The sequence below is a fragment of the Diplotaxodon limnothrissa genome, linkage group LG8 (assembly GCF_057381915.1).
Source record: "Diplotaxodon limnothrissa isolate DT_005_m linkage group LG8, D_limnothrissa_male_GT1.1, whole genome shotgun sequence".
In the NCBI taxonomy this organism is placed as follows: Eukaryota; Metazoa; Chordata; class Actinopteri; order Cichliformes; family Cichlidae; genus Diplotaxodon; species Diplotaxodon limnothrissa.
In genome coordinates, this window is record NC_140603.1 from 11,555,882 (window position 1) to 11,572,604 (window position 16,723).

The following is a 16,723-nucleotide window of genomic DNA, read 5'->3' on the forward strand; positions in this document are numbered from 1 at the left end:
GCATTCCAGCCTCCAAATACTGAAGTAAAAAACATATTTGACATGATTTGTGTCTGAAAGCAGTTTCCACAGACATTAAAGTCAGAGGCTGTGCTGTATCAGTAAGGCACGCTGATGAATTTAGAGCCTTGTGTCCTTAGAGTTCACGGCAGAGCGTCCAGGAAGCTGTGACTGCTGGGTAAAAAGTACCAAATAAAACTTCCATGTGGCCACTAAGGTGTACTGTTACTGGCCAGTGCAAGTGGACATTGAATAGCCCAGGACAAGATCAGTCACACACAGATCAGTTATTAGTCCATTGTTCTCCTTGTTTTCATGCATATTGAAGGCTTTCATGCATGTTGTTTTGTATATTGAAAAAATACATCTGGAATTCACCAGTCCGTACAAAATCTAGAAATACTGATGGTTTTATCAGTCGTAAGTGCTGCCAAGCACCATTTCACACATCCTAATCTTATCAGTGGACATCAGCTTGGACTCCAAGGACTAACAGTCAGAGGAGATGTGCGTTTAGGTCGTACTTCTCGCAGAACTTGTCTGTGATGGGGATGCAGGTGAGGTACTCGCACCAGTCGCACTTCACGGGGTAGATGTAGAAGAGAACGGCCAGAGCGGAGAACAGACCCAGGAAGATCAGCAGGAAGACGCAGATTTGGACTCGCTTTCGGTACATATCGGAACGGCCGAAGCTGGTGGGTGAAAAAACAACAACAACAAAACAACAGTGACATCATTACTTCCCTCAGAGAACGGTCATTGTTTTGCATCAAACCTCTTAAATCATGAAAGTGATGAAGGGAATGAAAACACTGCATATAGACTGAGGAAACGTTCAGTCAAAGGAAAGAATAAAGAATCTAGAGGTAAGTCAAGTGAATGCTAAGCTAAGCTAACTAGCGCCAGCTTAATTTAGCTTTAAATATAAAGTAGTGGCAACAGTTTTCAGTCTCTTCAATTTCCACAACATGTGAACCGTTCCTTTCATTTCTTTATATTTTGCTTCCAAGGAGTCAGACCTTCCTTCAGCAGTAGTCCTCCAGGCTTTCTGAAGGTCTTTCACAGCTTTTCTTTGGACACTTACTGCTTTTTCACTCGTATTCAGAATCTGTTTTAAACTGTATCTTTAGGCACTTTGTTACTAGCAGCCTGTCTTAAAAAACATAGAAAAGATAAAAGAAAAGAGGAAAGGAGAAGTAGTAGAAGCAGATAAACAGTAGATGAAAGTGTTTAAGAGATGCATCTGGCCCTTCAGTTAATCCCTCTACTCCATCAGACAACACTGAGGTATGCTAGATTACACAAGAGCTACACAAGAGCTGGACTGAACACACATAAAAGTGCGGTCACATTTTGACCTACCATGTAATACCATCTAGAAAGCATCTGATTAGCAGCTGCTTCATTTCTTAGCATTAAAATGGCCTCGAATGTACTGCCAATGCAGTAAAGCCTGGATAGAAAAGCACACAGAGCAATAGTCACTTACCTGATGTATGGGAGGAAGGCGAAGGACAGGAAGAATCCGGAAACGAAACCACAGATGTGGGCAAAGTTGTCGATCCAGGGAAGCAAACCGAAAGAGAAGAAGAACACAGAGATGGCCAACAGCTTAGCAAACGCTCGCCACGGTCGCTCGAGGATCTGCCAGCTCTGAAACAGCTCCACAAAAAGACAAGCCAGGATGCCGAACTGGCTGCCAGCAGGACCCACCTGGGAAGAAAAAGACAGGCACCTATAGATCGCACACAGATCGACTAAATGAAAACAATGTATAACTATGATATTTTTTGGCAACATCAACATCAGCTTGTACCTCTGCTCTATAGGGCAGGAAGATGGCAGAGGCCAGGTTGCCAGTGATGCCACTGAGCATGTAGATAATAGAGATTCTGAGCCAGCCAGCCAACTTCTCTATATCCCTCAGCACCGTCATCTGGAACAACACCGAAACCAAGCAGTGCAGAATTCTGCAGGGACAAGCAACCAGTTATCCTTAACATTCCACAAATGCATGCACATTTTCACTGAAGTATTCAGGCAACTAAGTTTTTCCCATAATTTAACATCTTCATGGCTGCTTTAAATACTGAAGGGAGAAAGGAAGAGTGCAGTCACCCAGCATGAAGAAACAGGGACAACCAGAGCCGAGAGAACTGATCAGGGACCTCTGGGTTGAGGAAAGGCAGCAAACCGCAGACATCGTCCATGCAGGCCACCTGACACAAATGAAAACAACAATACAATCAGTCAGGGTTACGGCTACAACAGTCAGTGATGCTCTGCTGCCACCTTGTGGTGGAACGTGCCAGAGGTGAATGCAGTCCACAGTCCATTCTGTTGCACTGTGTGCTGCAGGCTCCAGTGGCGCAATCGGTCAGCGCGCGGTACTTATACGACAGTAACCTGCAGAGCAATGCCGAGGTTGTGAGTTCGAGCCTCACCTGGAGCAACAATGTTTTAAATCACCAGGCTCTCACTTAAAGGAGCAAATTTACACAGGCCACTGTTTTTAAACATGCAGTTAAAAAAGGTGTGTGTGTGCTGTTTGTCCTACCTGTGAGCAGAGCGTAGCCTCCTCATGGAAGTAGCCATGCATAAAATCACAGTACTCTCTAGAAGTTATTTCACACCTGCAACACGAATTCAGGTTTTTAAGTAGAGATCAGTGTACTAATCTTTTATTCAAACACATTTATAAAGATACTGTTAATGTTTGACGCTGTTACTGAGCACGTGTTGTAAATAAGTGATCCCGATCCTCACCGTCCTTTGGTTCCGATGCAGCAGGGCCGGCCTGTGATGGTGCAATCAATGTGGGGGAGGTTAGTGTGATTCCCCGAGTTGAACCTTGTGCAAACCTACAAATCAAAACCACAGTGAAAGTTTCTCATCGGATTACAGTTACAACAGTTTAGAAAAAAAAAACCCACACACACACACACACACACACACACAAGGAGAACAAGGAGACAACTGTTTGCCTCACATTGACTTGAACCAAACCACTTAAATGCAATATTACATTAGTCTTTAGAGACTCTCTTGCAGTACAGTTGTACTGAGCTACAGTTGTATAATCAGACATCTTAGCCTTTTGGTATATGACTGGCTTAGAAACAGAATCATTGCTATCTGATACTACCTGATCCATGTATCTACTCGTTGATAAATAATAGTATCAGATGAACACTTGGCCCATCTGGAGTTAGGGGTAGGGTTTGGCTTTGGTTACGAATTTTAGCTGTAACACTGAAAAATGCTTAAAGACTTCAGTGGAAATGTATCTCCTAGTTTCCGAACAGTGGCCTGTTTAGCATTTGTTTTAAATAAAACCAAACCCTTAATCTAACCCTGTGGATGTTGTGAGGTTAGACTGATAACATGTTAGTGCGCTTACAGGCCAAGAAGTGATGTCATCCGGCCACTCATGCGGTGAAACAGAGGCTGGCTCCAGACAGATTCTGCAAAATCAAAAGTACAAGAAATAAGAGTGAACACTGACGTCTTCCAGCAGGGTAAGTCGGCTCCAACAGCTCAGCCCACACATGGATAAAAACAAAGTCTGTCCGGCAGACTGTTGCTCTTGTCTTAAGTTATGAGTCCTTCATCCAAAATTGTTTTCTATTAAAGCTGAAGAATGATAATCATGTTACCTGGGGTCCTGATGGCAAACGGCACCATGTTGCCGGAGCTCACTGTTCAAAGAAGGAGCACTGGGGTGCTGAGGCCACTTCACCCACACTGCCAGTGTGCTCTGCAGAGCAAAGACATGCCATGTATATTCAGAATGCACTGACACTATACGTCAATGGACTGGTTCTTGTATAGCACTATCTGAGTACTGAAAGTGCTTTACACAACATGCTTCATTCACTGTTTTCTACCTAACATGCATACACACTCCAACAGCATCAGAGAGCAACTTGGGGTTAATATCTTGCCCAAAGATATTTGGCATGCAGACTGGAGCAGACAGGGATCAAACCATCAACCTTCCAATTGGTAGGTGACCTGCCCATCAGTAAGGTATCATTTTCTGAGCACAAGTTTCAATAAAATCATAGTGTGCCTGAAATAAACAGGTCATGGTTGGTGCTGAGACTCTTTCAAATCTAAGCTGGTGTGACTGACCGAACACTCCTCCTGTAGAGTCTGCAGGCAGCCGGAGCGATCATTCCTCACACAGCAGCCCGATTCTCTCTCTAGTGCTCGCTTCTCCTGGATCAGCTTGTGGATCTCTTCATCCTGACGCATGCACGGGGAAAACTTGGCTCCCAGGTGAATCAGCGCTTCCTGTGGCGAAGAAGAGATGACGTGACAATTTGAAAAGAAAAATGTCCATGTAGATCCTAACACCTCTGTCAAATAAGTCTTTCAAGACACCAGCCACAGGAAACAAACAAATACATTTGCGCATTCATTTCAACTGAAGATTGTGTGATTAATTTAAATATGGAACCTGGTGTGTTTAAATACTACTACAACAGAAAATGTATATTTTAACCATTTATTCCTTTATTTAGTCAAAAATCATACATGCATTTAATTTCGACATGCGTTTGAATCATTTAACTTTAAACTAACACTTAACCATTTTTCCATTGCTTTATTGTACTATTTATACATTATATTTATATGATATTTGTGTGTATTAGTAGCTAATACAACAAGTGTTCATGAATACATGAGCAGATTATACACACTTATGGTTAAAGAGGGCGTACAGCCTCTTTCAATTCTACATCACTTTGTTCTTTAATTATCGCATTCACAAGATTTTTAGAAAACTCGACTTCTGACCTCTGACCTTGAGGCAGAGGTCACTGAGATTCAAACTCGCCTGCGATTTTTAGTAGTGTGAAAGGCGGTGGATAAAAGACTGGAAGTACTTACAGAGCTCGGACCCACCCAGAAGTTTTGCTGTTGCACAAACTTCACGTTTTCATAAACCCCCTTGTTCCTCAGCACCTCAAAAATAAAAAAATAATAAAAAATAAAAATCTCAATATTCAAAAATTTGTAACAAAGCAGCATTAAACCCTTATAAAAGTCGAACACTTTACTTACCGAGTCGACAGTTTCGTGTTGCGAGAAGCCGATAGGGGCAATACCGTAAATGGTGACAGCCAGAATGGTAATGAGCAGGTGGACGCAGGTGATCCAGTAGGTAAAAAAAGGCCTGGAGAGGGAAGCATTTTTAATGCATTGTTTACTTTTTGCATTTAAACATTTCTAAACAGCCACATCCCGTCTCACCTGTGATCATCCATGTCTTCAATCTGCCGCTTGACGTAGCTGTCTATGCGTTTGCGATACGACCGGTTAGTGAGACGTCCGACTATGCCCAGCCCGTACGGCCTCTTCTCTCTGGCAAAAAGCTTCTTAACCGGAACCACGATTCTTTGCCCTCGCTGCTGATGGCTGTTGACGCTCACCACCTCCTGTTTCAGGCGGACTTTGGGTTGGACCGCAGAGCCGGATTTTGCCTTCCGCCACCCTCGCTCTAAAGGCCTGAATCGGGGAGGAGGAAGCATTCTAAGGGATTGCAGCTCCTTTCATTTTTTTGTGTGCATGTGAAGGATACAGTGGAGACCTACATCATGAGATGACTCCTCTCTAGTTCGTTCCTATCCAGAGCGCTTCCCGTGAGCTCACTCTCATCTAGCTGTTTGAGGGCAGCCTCCGACGGAGTCTCAAAAACCTCGTCAGCATAGCTGGACAACTCATCCTGCAGGCCTTCCTGCAAAGACTCATCTCATAAATACATCGTAGACAGTATTTTTAATTTATTTCACAGAAATAAGCACACATGTTTTTGCTACATGAAGCCTCTGCGGGCTATCGCATTCAGAAGATTGCAGAACTGAAAATTATGCTGCAGGAAGTTCTTATCCTGAACGAAAAAATGCAAGCTTTATCAATCTGTGAATTCAAATGAATGTCACAGTGACTAAAAGTCGCTTTGAGAGAGTGTGTCCACTGCTCACTCTGGTGAAGAAAGAAGTATCTAGGTCATCGGGGAAATCCGCAGTGTCATCTTCGAAGAAACTAGGAGGCATGAAACTCCGTCTGCGCCGCCGCCCAGCGGTGCTCTCGCCTAACGTCCGGCCCTGAGAAACGATCATAAACAGGACATTTCAAACAAAGATGGAGGAAATTTTCTAAATCACATCGACAAAAGCACCTTAATAATAAAGGTATTACTTTATCATTGCGAAATGAGAGCCACAAGGTGGCTCACTGGGTTCATGGTAATAGTGAAAAAGCTCTAACCTGCTCACCTATGAACCCCTCGGCGTCACACTTAAATGAAATATCTAAGTATCATGTTTTTTGGCCTGTCTGTCACCGTTGCAACCAGAAAAATGCCCAACAGATTTACTTTCCCAAGTGGATCATTATGCCGTTTCCCATACTGGTCTACTTGATTGTCATTGCTTGTTCGATCTGCATTATTTATTTATTTTACTTTTAAGAAAAGAGAAGTTGGGAAGAAGCTCAACAGAAGGAGAGGGAAAGAAAAACAGAGGAGAAGAGAGACAGAGAGAGAAGATACAAAGGATCAGTTTGATCACCTGCTGGAAAAAAAACACAAGCAAAAAGAGAACAACACAGTAGTGAAACTTTTCCTAAATCTTCCCCAAGTAGTTTTTGGTAACTAAACCTAAGCACTGATGCAAAAGAGTGAGACCGCGTATCTTAATGATGCGATGTGGCCTCTGCGGGTTTGCACCTATATGAGCTCAGCTCTTCCAGAGTGCTCTGAAAACAAAGCAGCAGATAACTGAGCATTCACTGGTGTTGTCACGGATCATCTGCTGGTAAAACCCCCAGTAATCCCCCCCCACCACACACACACACACTCTGAACAGCAGCATAATTGCTTTACATATGTGTTCTGTAGCTCGTGGTTCACACAAGGACAGTCACGTGCACACTGCTGTAAAGTATAGCGCCTGACTTTAATCCCCAACAGGACACGCAAATCTCCTGTTTTACACAACATGCTTGTGTACAGAAAAAAAACCTGCCAAATCATTATGGTAAGTGTATTTTTTCTGGGACAAATAAGAAATAACTTAATGTAAATCAAAGTCCTTTTATGGGCTATCTTACTAGAATCTGTTGCATGAGCTTTTAATACCAGGAAGGAGGAACATGCATGACTATCTTGACAGGCAGCAGTGTAGAAGAATTCAAAGACAGCAAGACCGTCTTAGGTAGGAATTCTGGAATAAACAACAAATATACACCTTCATTAGCGCCGCCGCCGCCTTGAGACTCATGACGGCGACAGATTCTCGCTTGCGTCGTCGTGGGAGACGATTGAGGGCAGAGCGTGAGCTGGAAAATGAGCAGAGGGAAGCTGTGCCGGGCGTCATGGGAGTTTGCAGGGCGCTCAAGCCATCTACTTCTTCCACATTGCGGAAGGCACGACCCCGAGCCAGGGGGTCTACGATCTGCACACAAACACAACGCGTCGCACAAGTGTGTCGGTTCACCACAACCTTTTTCTTTTAAGCTCGATTGACACGACAGAACAGAAGAGGCAACAGGGATGCACATACACATCGATATTAGGGTTAAATTGATGTAAAAGGGGGTAAGTAGATTTTACTTCACATGTGCTTTATGTTTTACGTCTGATATGATCTTTTATACTAAAATTAAGGGCAAAGTTTCAGATAAATTTGCTAAACCAAGGGCTTTTTAGGCTACTAGCACTTAGCGGGCTACGCTGACATGCTATTAGCTACACAGAATTCACAATGAAAGGAGTACAGAATTATTAGCCCCTCCCCTCCCCCGCCATGAAAATTTAATTTTTAAGCATTTAACAGAGCAAGGAATTTCAACACAGCTTTTCCAGCATCCTAGATTTATTTTGAATGCTTACATTAGTATTACTGTGTACTGTGTGACTCAATTCATTCAATTCAATTCAATTTTCTTTATATAGCCAAATCACAACAACAGTCGCCTCAATGTGCTTTATATTGTACAGTAGATCGTACAATAATAGATACAGAGAAAAACCCAACAATCATATGACTCCTTATGAGCAAGCACTTTGGCGACAGTGGGAAGGAAAAACTCCCTTTTAACAGGAAGAAACCTCAGACAGAACCAGGCTCAGGGAGGGGCGGGGCCATCTGCCGGGACCAGTTGGGGTGAGAGAAGGAAGACATTTCTTGATGATTTTTCAGTTCTTATAACTTTGAAATGCTGTGATAACTTTCTATATCCACCTCATTCTCTCAATAATTCTTTTTCTCAGCTCTAAAATGACTTCTTTGACTTTTGGGCTGATGCTTTCTAAAGTGACGGCTCAAAGTTTTGCAGTTTTAACTTGGGACTGATGATATTAACCCTGGTAATTTTTATTTTTTTCTGAAATAATTATATTTTTGTGTAACAACAGAAATAATTGATGCTTTCTAAAGACGTCTAATGTGTTTAAAAATGCTACTTGGAAAAACCGTCATCTGTAACTGTATAATTAATATCAGTGCTGCACTCATTATTGTGACTTTCAGTGGCTTGTTGTTTTTGCGGTTAGTCAAACAAATCGTCAATAAAAAGTTCTTTCTCTGTTAAGACCCCATCAATTGAACCCTACGAAAGCGAACAAAGCAAGGCGCTAAAGCGACCCCGATTTTCAAGATGTGACATGAAGAACAGGAGGAGAGAGGTGGGGGAGAAATGTGACGAAAGAAAAGGTGCCCATCTACGTCTCCATCCCTCTAACATGCGCCCCCCCCCCCATATTGGCGCAGGCCTACCCTCTGCATGCCATAGTGGTGATGACTGGGGTGGAGGGGTGGGAGGTAGAGGGGAGGAGGGGTCTCAGTGCTGGCAAGGGAGAGATTGTCTTGGCTGTGAAGCTCCATCTCCCTCATCACCTGCGTCTTCAGACCCCCGTACAGATGACTGCAGTGCTGCAGGCTCTTCCTCCTCCATCGCTGGGTGCTGTCGCTGTCTTTACTCACCCCAAACCAGTCAGCCGTACCCCTGGGGGAGAGGACACACTCTGCTTAGTGAAAGCATATACTTTTTTTGATGTAGTGGTAGTGTGTCAGAAATGAATCAGGTTCATCTTAGCACAAGAACTTAATAATGAATCAGGATGAAATACGGGCCATGATTTTAAAAAGTCAAGAAAACAACACTTTTATATTATAACATCTAAGATGCTCTTCTTGTACTTTTATCTCTGTCTAATGTGTGCAAGTTTGAACCCAGCTTTGAGAGCCTGGATGAAATACACTGTCTTGTTTCCTTATATAATTTACAGCCCTCTGCTGGCAGAAAAGAAGCAGATGTTGCCTCATATTCCCAGAGTAGATGACACAATATGGGTCTTTGTTTATTACATTTCAGTTCGATAAATGTGCATTCAGGTCCCCCTTTTTCCAAGAACTGTGTCCGCACATCAGGCTGCGTGTTAACCGATCAGTGGGAGGAGGGGGAGGCTGTTTAGAGAGCAGAACGTTTAGTAATAAACACTCAGCCCTCATCATCAAGAAAAACGCCAGCTGGGGAAGCCTTTTAAGGCTGCACAAGGACAGGGTGGGGGTGGCGCAGCCCTGATTACTGTCCCTCCAGAGAGGGATCTCTTAAAAAGAGGAAACAGGTTTGGAACAAAAACAAAACAACGGTAGGATTTAGACTGGATGCCTTGAGCAAGAACGGAGACGTAAACAGCGGGATTAGAGAGAGAGAAATAAGGAGGACAGGAGATCCAGACTTCTCAAAAACTTTTGCACAGTTACAAAATGTTTGTTTCCTTAAATGCAGCTAGCAATCACACAAACCTCATAAACAATATTAAATCCTGGTGAAACAACAAGGCCAAATTTCAGAAATGGGCTCATTTCAGGCTCAGTGACAGTTGTTTGTTTAGAAAAGCAGTTCTTTTTCTTTTTGGGCACACGCACGAGCAAGCGAGCACGTCTTTTTCTTTCTTTTCTTTTTCTTAGTCACCCACACAAAACGCGAACAAAACATTCAGACTGCTTGACGACAGCACGAAACAACCACACATCGCAGAAGATTAAAGCAATTTTAACACGCGTGCATTAGTCTCCACATCCTCCAGGTAAGGCTGGTACACATGAAACAACAGTCGACGTAATTATGGGCTCACACGGCATTTTGGGCATCAGGGAGAAGAAAAGGCAGAAGGGTAAAGCTTTGCACAATCCAAACAAACACTACACAAAAAATCCAGGTAGCTATAAAACAATTAGACTACTGCTGGTTCAGTTTGCACATGCCCAGTCTCATTCATTCATAGCCACATGTGGAGGCAGCAAGTGTGACCACTGATAAAATTACTATTAAAGTCAAAATAGACATTATTTTAAGAACGCATTGTAATTCACGGCAAACTCATTCAAGTTGTTTTCCTATGTACGACTTTATGTTGGTTTACATTTTTCCTATAATTTAATATTTACTTTTCAACTTTTATGTTTTCTAGAAACAATATGAATGAGTTTTTTAATACATAACTACAAAGTACAACATTGTGCTGTGAGGTCGGTAAATGGTTCATCTGCCCTAGTCTGAGAAGTCCAGAGTCTCTCTCATGAGTTACATTTTCTAAAGCCTGAAAAACGTGTGCAGCACTCTAGTTCCCTCTAATACTTGTGAACCACAATATGCTGAAAGGTCATCAGGGATTTATTTGTCCATCCATTGAAAGCTGGTTGTCAACACCATTTTTTAAAAGGCCAGCATGTCACTGACTTTCCAAAGCATCTCATGCTGAGCCAGATGTTTTGCTCTGCTCCAGTTTGCCTCAGCGCACTCACCTGTCCTGAGATCTCCAAGAGGGCTTTAGGGTATGGCTCATTCCTGATTGGGCTGGGGACTCTGGAGCTGAGTGATCTCCATCGCCAGTACTGTCCCCGCTTAGCCCCTGACTCCTAATAAACCTCAATCTGCCAAATACAAACTGATCCTTCACAAATCCCACATACAATGTTCCATAAGGGGATTTCCTGATATCCAGGCCAGCTCTACGTCACCGCTAAGCAAAGAGCGGAGGATCAGCACATGTCTGGAGTCTGCTGAACATCCCTTTCTTCTACTGTGCTCTCCTGGTTAATCAAAGTTTGAGAGAATCCAGTGCTAAACTCCTCAGTCAGACGGGAGGCTGATGTCCACATCATGACGTGAAAAGAAATCCACAGAGCGCTTCCAATTTCATCCAGCTGGACTATATAACACACAATGAGTGGGTGGATCTTTGTTTTCTGAACTTGTGTCACCAGCACACACAGCCTAAATTTCCATACCCAACAAAGAGCGTTAATTTGTCTGGAGACGTCCCTCCTTAAGAGCTCACATGAAAGGATGTGACCTACTGGGCAAAAAAGACAGCGATGCTGGTCCTCGTCAAACTGAACATTTTCCCCACATCAACAGCCCCCAACGATCTCTATCAGTGAGTCCCCTCTCCCTCTGCCGGCCTGTGTCTCTGCCTTGTTTTGCAGGAGTGAATGTAAACACCAGTTCTCCCTCTAACATACCACAGGAAATGGAACGTTAGAAGGAGGGAGAGAAGAAAGATCATCATGGGCATTAGGAGGGAGAAACGATAAACAAACATCAGGGTGTCCTCCAAGATACCCCGCGTGCACACAACAAATCACACTCAGAGACGTGCTTTGTTTGAATAGTAAAGATTTAGCATGGATTCGTGAACTCTTGCGGAGGAGGGACCTCAGCTAACCTCCACGAGTCACATACAATCGCATTAATTCTCTCACGAACATCAAACGCGTCCTGTGCTTCTTCCACAAATGCAAATAAAAAGCTAATACATTTCTGCAAGATGAAATTAGAACATTAGGACACTCTCTTTTGAAGAGTATCTGTAGGTTTGAGTTGCGGCTCCGTCTTCAAACGTTTACATTAATTTAATTCTGTTTAAGCAGCCGCTTTGAAGTGGTATGACGCACATAAGATAGCCAGAATGAGCGTTTGTGTTATGTTGTCTCCTACAAACCATGTGGTCCTGTGTATGACCTGGACTGACACCAACAAACCCTCGCAGCTGTGGCATGAAGAAAATGTGACCAATGAGTTTGAAAATCTTTTAAACCACCATGTCAACTGAAAACATAACAAAGACAACACATTAAATGCTGAAACTTGTACATCTTAATGTTTTTTGGAAAAGACGTTGGGACAGTAATGTGTTTTTCTTTGTGTTGCATCAAGTGTGAACCAAAGTTAGTTTTGAAAAACACGTTTGCACAGTTATTGCTTGACACGCAGTTTCAGCCGCTCAACGCTGTCATATTTAATAATGTATCAGTTACTGCAGGCAGGCCAGTTTAGTACTGTCATACAGTACTGAGCAAAACTCATGAGTCACCCCTCATTTCTTTATGTTTTGCTTCCAAGGAGACTGACTTTTCCTATCACTTTTTAAAGTGTTCTTCTCTGGGCTTTCTCAGGCTCTTTCATTGGCTTCTTTCAGTCCCATCCTTGTATCTGACCATTTTCAGATGAATAATATTTTTGTTTGTAAAGCCACTTAACACTGACCTATGAATCATTCAAGCATAAAACAGGCACGTACCTCAAAGGATGGACCAGTGTTGTTTCTACATGTAACAGACAACTTAGCAGTAACCCATTGTAAACTGTATCTTTGGACACTTACTAACAGCCTTCTAAGTCAGGAACACATAATTTGTTCCAATTTCTTTGGCTGAATCAAAGAAAAATGCCAAAAGTAAAACAATTTTGACAGACATAAAATAGCATTTTTGCATTCATAAATGATGACTGCCATAATATAATGTAAATATAAATATGACATGAAGCGTTCTGGGTGATAAACATGTCATCATCATAAAATGTATCAAATCTTACACGAACATTTCAAAAGAAAATCATTTTTTAATTTATTTCTATTATTTTCAATATAGCGTGTAAATGCTTCACAAATCAGCTCCATTTTTACTGAGAATTTCAACATGTTTTAAAGATAAAGCACAAACACAACACAGATATGTCACCTTTGGAGTTAAAGGTGTGATCTTACAAGCAAATAGCATCTGTTTTGAAGACTCAGTAGTTATTTGATGTCTGTATGTTAGTCCACCAGCTTTCAGTCTCAGTTTAGCTGTTTTACTCAATGTTAAGGCTGGATTAGACATTAAGCAACAAACATGTTTTTAGCATCACTGGACAAAAAAAATAAACCCATATTAACCTTTCAGCATACTGCAAATCAAGTGGAGTGACAGAGAACTGGAGTCCTTTACTTCCTTTTGGGCTTTGTCTTTGGGATTTAGGAAATCGAACCTGTGCTGAAAGCCCATTTTCAGGTCCTGTTTTAGATCAGGTGAGTAGTTTAAAGGATAGAATTTGTGTTGCAACGGGTTAAGCAGTAGCTTTTCACCTGAAAGTCTGAGTCAAGACTCACATGACAAGATGTTTCAACTAACTAAGTCCATGCTGGCATCCCTGGAGCTTGCTGAAACCCAATAATCTACCACTAGTCAAAAAAAATCAACTAACAGCTTCTACTCGCTGTTATCCTGGCCCCCTACTTCACCTCTCATGTACCTGATGATTTGTTTTGGTATAGATGAACGCCGCCGGGTCAGTATCTTGGGGATACAGGACCGCCTTCGGATGGTTGACACCCTCCTGGGGCTCCTCTGGCCCTTTGGGGGAACGGTGTTGATGCGTTCAAAGTGCACCCTTTTCTCACTACGTTCACATCGGAGTAAGAGGTTTGAAGGGAGACAAAGAGGGAAAGAAAAAAGAAAAAAGCAAGGCCAAAGTAAAAGGGGGGGAAAGAGAAAAAAGAGAGCAGGATTAATTGAAAGGAAGCAAAAGCATCTAATAGTTTAGTTGAGGAATTATTAGAATTATGGATTTTGCTTGCAGAAGCAGAAAGAGGAAATTAGCAGCTGGAGAAAATAGGAAGAGAGGACAGAGGAGTTCTCTTTATATACCCCTGTGTGTGTGTGTGTGTGTGTGTGTGTGTGTGTGTGTGTGTGTGTGTGTGTGTGTGTGTGTCTAACCTTTTAATGGACTGAGTGATGGAGGGCAATCTCTCCGCAGGAGGTCTGAGGTAGTTGTTGGAGGTTTCCAAGGCAGCAATGCAGGTCTGAGGGTTTTCCCCTGGCATGCTGACGCTGCGCAGGCGCCTCACTGGCTGTAACGTAAACACACATAAACACACACACAAATGATACAATCATGCTCTGTACCACTGGGAATGAGTGACTGCATGTCAAGGAACAAGCTAATTCCACACAGAAGAAGCAATCCGCTAGGGTTAGAGTTTTCAGTGCTACGGTCTTCTTCATTTGATGGAATTTACTGAGTTGCCACCAGAGATGGGCAGTAACGTGTTACAAGTAACGCGTTACTGTAATCTGATTACTTTTTTCAAGTAACAAGTAAAGTAAGGGATTACTATTGCAAAAAAACGGTAATTAGATTGCTGTTACTTCCCGTAGGCACGCTGCGTTACTGCGTTACTAAAACCGTGATTTTTTTGCTAGAGTGTCTCATGACAGTGACGTAAGCAAGTGCGACGTTTGTGACAACAGCTGTGTGCAGATCAACAATGGATCATATATCGAGTGCGGAGAGAGTATGAGCGTGCAGCGTTTAAAGCGTGGAAGTACTGACCTTACTTTGAGTTTGATTCCATAAAAAGTGACAAAAACATTAGCGTCCGTTGTGCGTGGGAAGAAAACTTCCTTTTACAGCGAAAAAAACCCCCTAAAAGCAAGCACCGAGTGCTCAACGACGTAATGGGAAATTCACAGAGAAACTCGCGGATTCTTCAACTGACCGCGGCACACCTGCACCAGGGTAAACCTCCACCTACCCCACTCCTGGTTTACAGGTGAAAATAGAGCAACAGGACCGCTAGTCTTTGACTTTATTTATTTTCTGCTGTGTTTTACTTTCATCTACAGTGGGGCAAAAAAGTATTTAGTCAGCCACCGATTGTGCAAGTTCCCCCACCTAAAATGATGACAGAGGTCAGTAATTTGCACCAGAGGTACACTTCAACTGTGAGAGACAGAATGTGAAAAAAAAATCCATGAATTCACATGGTAGGATTTGTAAAGAATTTATTCGTAAATTAGGGTGGAAAATAAGTATTTGGTCAATAACAAAAATACAACTCAATACTTTGTAACATAACCTTTGTTGGCAATAACAGAGGTCAAACGTTTACTATAGGTCTTTACCAGGTTTGCACACACAGTAGCTGGTATTTTGGCCCATTCCTCCATGCAGATCTTCTCGAGAGCAGTGATGTTTTGGGGCTGTCGCTGAGCAACACGGACTTTCAACTCCCGCCACAGATTTTCTATGGGGTTGAGGTCTGGAGACTGGCTAGGCCACTCCAGGACTTTCAAATGCTTCTTACGGAGCCACTCCTTTGTTGCCCGGGCGGTGTGTTTTGGATCATTGTCATGTTGGAAGACCCAGCCTCGTTTCATCTTCAAAGTTCTCACTGATGGAAGGAGGTTTTGGCTCAAAATCTCACGATACATGGCCCCATTCATTCTGTCCTTAACACGGATCAGTCGTCCTGTCCCCTTGGCAGAAAAACAGCCCCATAGCATGATGTTTCCACCCCCATGCTTCACAGTAGGTATGGTGTTCTTGGGATGCAACTCAGTATTCTTCTTCCTCCAAACACGACGAGTTAAGTTTATACCAAAAAGTTCTACTTTGGTTTCATCTGACCACATGACATTCTCCCAATCCTCTGCTGTATCATCCATGTGCTCTCTGGCAAACTTCAGACGGGCCTGGACATGCACTGGCTTCAGCAGCGGAACACGTCTGGCACTGCGGGATTTGATTCCCTGCCGTTGTAGTGTGTTACTGATGGTGACCTTTGTTACTTTGGTCCCAGCTCTCTGCAGGTCATTCACCAGGTCCCCCCGTGTGGTTCTGGGATCTTTGCTCACCGTTCTCATGATCATTTTGACCCCACGGGATGAGATCTTGCGTGGAGCCCCAGATCGAGGGAGATTATCAGTGGTCTTGTATGTCTTCCATTTTCTGATGATTGCTCCCACAGTTGATTTTTTCACACCAAGCTGCTTGCCTATTGTAGATTCACTCTTCCCAGTCTAGTGCAGGTCTACAATACTTTTCCTGGTGTCCTTCGAAAGCTCTTTGGTCTTGGCCATGGCGGAGTTTGGAGTCTGACTGTTTGAGGCTGTGGACAGGTGTCTTTTATACAGATGATGAGTTCAAACAGGTACCATTCATACAGGTAACGAGTGGGGGACAGAAAAGCTTCTTACAGAAGACGTTACAGGTCTTGTGAGAGCCAGAGATTTTCCTTGTTTGAGGTGACCAAATACTTATTTTCCACCCTGATTTACGAATAAATTCTTTACAAATCCTACCATGTGAATTCATGGATTTTTTTTTCACATTCTGTCTCTCACAGTTGAAGTGTACCTCTGGTGCAAATTACTGACCTCTGTCATCATTTTAAGTGGGGGAACTTGCACAATCGGTGGCTGACTAAATACTTTTTTGCCCCACTGTATTTGAAAGACTGAGTGTAAACACACAAAATATTTTATTTTATGTGCTGGAATGTGCAGAAAATAGTTTTAAATGTTAAACAAATTTCTTCCAGTCAGAGAATGTTGCATATAATTTAATTTTTGCTTGATGCATAAAGTTAAAAGATTAAAAC

The 16,723-nt window shown here is 42.7% G+C and overlaps 1 protein-coding gene and 1 non-coding gene across 2 annotated transcripts in view; one reads left to right on the forward strand and one right to left on the reverse strand.

Annotated features, from left to right (window-relative positions):
* Nucleotides 1-496: 496 nt before the first annotated feature.
* The window catches only part of rhbdf1b (rhomboid 5 homolog 1b (Drosophila)), a 40,972-nt gene continuing 24,745 nt past the window's right edge, over nt 497-16,723 (reverse strand). The window contains exons 3-20 of the mRNA XM_085360475.1: nt 14,058-14,191; nt 13,594-13,740; nt 8,787-9,015; nt 7,257-7,463; nt 5,991-6,113; nt 5,601-5,743; nt 5,260-5,514; nt 5,071-5,182; nt 4,897-4,971; nt 4,135-4,296; nt 3,657-3,757; nt 3,401-3,464; nt 2,767-2,861; nt 2,558-2,633; nt 2,119-2,219; nt 1,817-1,970; nt 1,490-1,713; nt 497-692 (exon numbers count right to left, since the gene is read on the reverse strand). Of these exons, the coding sequence (XP_085216601.1) occupies nt 497-692; nt 1,490-1,713; nt 1,817-1,970; nt 2,119-2,219; nt 2,558-2,633; nt 2,767-2,861; nt 3,401-3,464; nt 3,657-3,757; nt 4,135-4,296; nt 4,897-4,971; nt 5,071-5,182; nt 5,260-5,514; nt 5,601-5,743; nt 5,991-6,113; nt 7,257-7,463; nt 8,787-9,015; nt 13,594-13,740; nt 14,058-14,191 (2,598 nt within the window). The remainder of the gene's footprint in view (nt 693-1,489; nt 1,714-1,816; nt 1,971-2,118; nt 2,220-2,557; nt 2,634-2,766; nt 2,862-3,400; nt 3,465-3,656; nt 3,758-4,134; nt 4,297-4,896; nt 4,972-5,070; nt 5,183-5,259; nt 5,515-5,600; nt 5,744-5,990; nt 6,114-7,256; nt 7,464-8,786; nt 9,016-13,593; nt 13,741-14,057; nt 14,192-16,723) is intronic.
* trnai-uau (transfer RNA isoleucine (anticodon UAU)) lies at nt 2,359-2,452 on the forward strand. Its single transcript has 2 exons — nt 2,359-2,396; nt 2,417-2,452. It is a non-coding gene; the product is annotated as a tRNA-Ile (tRNA).